The following is a 5,874-nucleotide window of genomic DNA, read 5'->3' as shown; positions in this document are numbered from 1 at the left end:
AGTTGGATAAAGGAAGGCGCCACAAACGAAGTTTGATAAGCCTAAGGATGATCGCCACAAGAATTGGTGGATTCTTGATAAGATCGCAAGATGCAGGGAAAAACCCTAGCAGAGAAACACTCTCTAAAATTGTCAAAATATTCGTTTTTCTGAGTTCCAACCTTGTATAAATTGCAAATGTCTTTTCTTGTTTGTAAGAAAATAAGAAAATACTACAATCCTTATATTACAAGAATGATCATTTGTCCCAGTGGTTAGGTTGATACTTTGTACTTGGTCCTGAGTTCAAATCCTAACTCCAAATAAAATAATTCCAATCTTGTTGTGCGTGTAATCAACTTTAGTTTTTTTTAAACCGTGGGCCTCCAAAAGATTAGCCGCCCTTATCCAAAGCTTCATGACCTGCAGTAAAAGGAGACAAATCAGACACATTAAAAGTGCTACTCATATTGTACTTACTTGGAAGATCAATCTTATAGGCATTGTCATTAATCATTTCTAACACTTGAAAAGGTCCATCCCGTCTAGGTTGGAGCTTGGATTTCCTTTGTCTAGTTAACATTTCTTTCCTCATGTGTACCCATACCCCATCTCCAGGATCAAAGATGACTTTCTTTCTTCCTTTGTTAGCTTGTTTAGAAGAACCTTCACCTTTTTCTTCAACTTGTCTTCAACCTTTTTATGTTGCTTTCTCACATAGTCAACCTTAGGTTGTGTATCTTTATGCTTTAAAACAGAAATGTTAGGCATAGTTAACAAATCTATTGGAGTTAAAGGATTTAATCCATACAAAATTTTAAATGGATCACAATTTGATGTGTTGTCAACAACCATATTGCAAGCAAACTCAACATGATGTAAACATAATTCTTGGATAGCCGTCACCTTTTCTTAATCTACATGAACTCCTTTGGCACTTACCACAAAACACAAAAATGCAATTTGTTCAGTACAAAATGTGCATTTCTCAAGATTAACATACAACTTTTTTGTTCTAAGAACATTTAAAACAACACACAAATGTTCCTCATGTAATTCCAAACTAGTGCTATAGATCAAGATGTCATCAAAATATACCACAACAAATTTGCCCAAAAATTCTCTCAAAACATAGTTCATTAATCTCATAAAAGTGCTTGAGGCATTTGTTAGCCCAAATAGCAACACACGCTAGTCATACAATCCATATTTTGTTGTAAAGACAGTTTTCCATTCATTCTCATTCCTAATCCTGATTTGATGGTAACGACTTCTTAAGTCAATTTTTGAAAATATACAACTACCATGCAATTCATCCATTAAATCATCTAACCTGGGAATATGGTGTTTATACTTAATGGTAATGTTATTGAGTGCTCTGCAATCTGTGCACATCCTCCAATAACCATCATTTTTAGGCACCAAAAATACTAGAACAACACATAGGCTCATGGTCTCTTGTACCCATCATTTGTTCATCAATTCTTCAACTTGAGTTTGGATTTCCTGCAAAACAGAATCAACACCAGGAAGCAAATTAATTTGGTTAGAATGGTCAGCAACCAAAGTGTTGTTTTTGCAATAAGGTAAATAAAGAGGTTTGCTAGAAAGTAGCAACTTCTTCACTTCATTCACTTTCAGTAATCCACTCATTTTTCTCTCTAGTGTTTCTCTCTTTTTAAGTGTTTCACTCTTGCTCTATTTAGGTGTTTCACTCATCTCTCTTTTCTCTTGGACTCTCTTTTCTCTCAATTTGATTTGATCCTCACACACCTCTCTAGGAGATAAGGGTTTGAGAATGATCTTTTTATTATTCTGCATGAAAGAGATTTTATTGGTGAAACCATCATGAATAGCCTTGGTGTCAAAATGCCACGGCCTCCCCCTAACAAAATTTGAGTTGCCTCCATTGGAACCACATCACACAAGACATTTTCATTATATTGTCCTATGGATAGGTTCACCTCTACTTGCTTACTCACTGTCATCTCTCCATCTTCACTAAGCCATTGAAGCTTGTATGGCCTTGGGTGCGGTTTTGTCTCCAAATTCAATTTGGTAACTAGTCTTGAGCTAGCTACATTGGTGCAACTTCCTCCATCAACTATGAGTGAACATATTTTCCCTTGAATGGAACATCAAGTATGGAAAATATTTTCCCTTTGGGTTTGGTCCAAAGCTTGCATTTTGCTTCCTAAAAGCCTTCGAATCATCAACAAATCACCCTTCAATGCATCCAACTCCACCTCTACATCCTCATTCTCTTCTTCACTTGAAGGTTCACTGTCTATTTGTCCATTTGATAACATGTACATAGTTTTTTTTTGTTGGACATTCCAGAGCATAGTGTTCCCTTCCTAAGCATTTGAAACATTTTACATCACTTGTCTTCCTTTTAGGTGGTGAATTATTATATCTATTAGATGACTTCCCACTTGAAGACATGGATGAACTTGAGGGAACTCCTTTATCCTTCATCACCTTATCCTTTTAGTTGGAATTATTATTATTGTTAGAACTCCTCCTCATGATTCCTTTCCTCTTGAGTTGTTGTTCTACTTGGTTAGCATTGTGCAACAAGTCCTCAATGTCAACATACTCTTGCAGCAACACAACATCCCTAATATCGTAGTTCAGTCCATTCAAAAACCTAGCCATTATTGCTTCGTTTTCTTCATTCATTCTAGCTTTAATCATGGTTACCTCCATCTCTTTAAAATACTCTTCCACACTTTTATTTCCTTGAGTCATTCTTTGGAGCTTGAGTTGCAAATCCCTATTGTAGCTTGTTGGAATATATCTCTTCCTCATAATCCTTTTCATTTTTGTCCAAGATTCTACCATGGGTTCTTCATATCTAGTTCTGTCCCTTTGGTATTTATTCCACCAAGTTAAAGCATAAGTTGAAAATTCAGTTGTTTCCAACTTCATCTTCTGTTCCTCATTATACTCATTGCAAGCAAACACATGCTCTACTTTAATTTCCCACTCCAAGTAAGCATTAGCATCACTTTTCCCATTGAATGTGGGAATATTTAATTTTATTCCATCAATTCTCAAAGTTTTTTGTTCTCCATCATTTTCTCTTCTCCTCCTCCTATCTCCCCCTCTATTTTCTGGATTTACTTGTTGTGCTTGCTCCATTTAATCAAACCTCTCATGGAGTCCATCACTTTGTTGTTTCATTATCCTTTCCAAGTGTTGTGTTAAGGCTTGCATCTGTAGTTGAGACAATCCACTATCTGACGGTTCCCCTGCCATGCTCAAGTAAACAAATTACAAATAACAATAAGTTTGGGCCTCACACCACTTTCTCATGTGTTTACACTCAACACTCGTGTTTCACACAATAAGGCTTTTTTTTTCTAATGATCACACTGTCTTTTACCACTCTTTCTCTACTTAAGGTTCTTACAAGAATCAAGCAATCAATAATCCATAATCACTTTCAAAAGTAGCAATCAGAATCAATTAAAAATAATAGTAAAGAACAAAATAGTGAAGAACAATTTCACTATCAACAAACAAGGAAGACAATTAAAAAGCAGCAAGCAAAACAATATATAGAGAAAATAAAATATGTAGACAGGACACTTTTAGAACTTTTAACAAACACCAAGTATGCATTGAATAAGAGCTATTTTTTTCTGTTTTCCTCTTGTTCTTTTTTTTTTCTATTTCTATTTTCCTCTTGTTCTTTTTTTTTCTATTTCTGTTTTTCTTTTTTTTTTCTTTTCCCTCCCTCTTGAGAAAGACCTTGGAGGATGTCCGCATCAACACATATGAAAGAAAGAACTTTGATGTTCTAGACAGTGTCAGCACTCCTAATGTTATGTACGGGAGGTACAAATAATAATCACACCGGATGAGAGGTACAAATAATAATGTACGAGAGAACAATATGTTATTGTATCATGACCAATGACTTTTTTTACAGAACACCATGATGAAAAGGAATGATAGAAACTGGGGTCGGCAAAAGGTGTTATTACATGCCGGCAAACCTGAATCTGATTGGAAGCTTGCACTGCAGTATTTTGCTAATTTCACAGTATTCACCACAATTTTCATGGGGTTATATGTTCTTGTTCACATTTGGTTACACCCAGCACCATTCAACGGCTTGAGTTTGGTGGGCTGGACTTGCCAGATTAAATTGGTTAATTTGTTTTCTATGCTGTCTTCGTTCTTCAAGGTGAATGCACGTTGGGTATAATCTCACGCTTCATATAGGCCAGAGCTCAAAAGGGTAATCTCAGTGTTAAGATACTCCACATTTCATCAATTTGGTTTTCTTCTTTTTCACTTAGTTAGTGTGGCTCTTTAATCAAGTGACCATGAGTTTGTCATTCATGTCTTTTAACTGTTTATTGCCTATTTTCTTCATTTAATGCCCATGTGTGTGTGGTTATATTGAATTTTCTTGAAATAGTAGGTACTGACCATGGAATAAAAACACAAGGAGATGGGTGGTTCCTAACTGTTGCCTTAATTGAAGGAAGCAATTTAGCTTCTGTTGATTCTAGTGGGTTGTCTGATCCATATGTAGTGTTTACTTGCAATGGGAAAACAATAACTAGTTCAATCAAGTTCCAGAAATCTAATCCTATATGGAATGGTGAGTAGTTACCTCATCAAATATTTGAATCCATTGATGTAGTAGTGTAATATGTAACTCTAGTTTTCACATGGATATGTTATATATGTTTTCTTTTTCATTAAGAACATTGACTATCTTTGCAGGATGCGATGGATGATCCTCCTTTTGTGATGGATGTCGTTGTTTATGACTTTGATGGACCTTTTGATGACACCGAATCCATGAACTCCAATATAAAAGTGGAATGAAATAAAACTGATGTTATATTTTGATACATCTATTCATAATAAAATTTTTAATACACAATAAATAGCTGATGAGCAACGAATATGAAATGAAACGATGAACTCCTATAAAAAAATTTGGATGATTTTGATTATTCAATTCACAATTTTTTCTTGTATGTTTTTTTCAATTACAACATTTTTGTAGTTCCATACTTTTTTTTAATACTTGTAAATATAACTTTTGTAATATTTTTTTTTCATAATTCATATATTAAACTTAAAACCATGATCATGACTAGACTATGCATTGAATATATTCTTATAAACTGTTTAAAACTAGCATCTCCAATCTTAAATTATTTAAATATTTTTTATAATTTTAAAATTTAGTGAATTTAGATTAATAATCTATTAAAGTTGGATTATAAAAAATTAAAATGAGTTAAATAGAATTGATTTATTTTCTAAGTTAATTTTTAGTGTGTTAAGAAGTGGACTTTAAGCCGAACTCAACCCCATAAAACCAGCTCATAGGATGAGGTTTGCACCCACTTATATACAATGAAATGTCTTAATCTCTAGTCAATGTGGGATCTCCAACACACCCCCTCACGCCGAGGCTACCAACTCGTGCGTGGAGATATATGTTATGGGTGGTCCGATAACAGCCCGATAGCGAAAGGTCTGATAAGCCCAACAAACACTCGCTAGGATAAACTCGAAATGGCTCTGATACCATGTTAAGAAGTGGGCTTTAAGCCTAACTCAACCCCATAAAACCGGCTCATAGGATGAGGTTTGCATCCACTTATATACAATGAAATGTCTTAATCTCTAGTCAATGTGGGATCTCCAACACACCCCTCACGCCGAGGCTACCAATTCGTGCGTGTATTAAGGAAATAATAATGATTAAATTATATGCAATTATTGTATGCAATATTGTACGATATTGTACCCAATTATATGCAATTAATTTAATAATTATAGAATCTCATGATTAGTATCCCTACCTAATTAGATTGTAATTTGGAGAGAGAAACTCCCTATATATTTCCTATACATGAA

The 5,874-nt window shown here is 34.6% G+C and overlaps 1 protein-coding gene across 1 annotated transcript; it reads right to left on the bottom strand.

Annotated features, from left to right (window-relative positions):
- Positions 1–2,469: 2,469 nt before the first annotated feature.
- On the bottom strand, positions 2,470–3,123 carry LOC137829105 (uncharacterized). Its single transcript, XM_068635899.1, has one exon. The coding sequence runs from the start codon at positions 3,121–3,123 to the stop codon at positions 2,470–2,472; it is 654 nt and encodes a 217-aa protein (XP_068492000.1).
- Between the last annotated feature and the right edge of the window lie 2,751 nt (positions 3,124–5,874).

Source organism: Phaseolus vulgaris, chromosome 7 (assembly GCF_000499845.2).
Source record: "Phaseolus vulgaris cultivar G19833 chromosome 7, P. vulgaris v2.0, whole genome shotgun sequence".
In the NCBI taxonomy this organism is placed as follows: domain Eukaryota; kingdom Viridiplantae; phylum Streptophyta; class Magnoliopsida; order Fabales; family Fabaceae; genus Phaseolus; species Phaseolus vulgaris.
This window is presented reverse-complemented; position numbering and strand designations above follow the sequence as displayed.

Coding starts and splice junctions, on each gene's coding strand:
- LOC137829105 (XM_068635899.1), bottom strand. CDS start 3,123: ATGGAGCAAGCACAACAAGTAAATCCAGAAAATAGAGGGGGAGATAGG.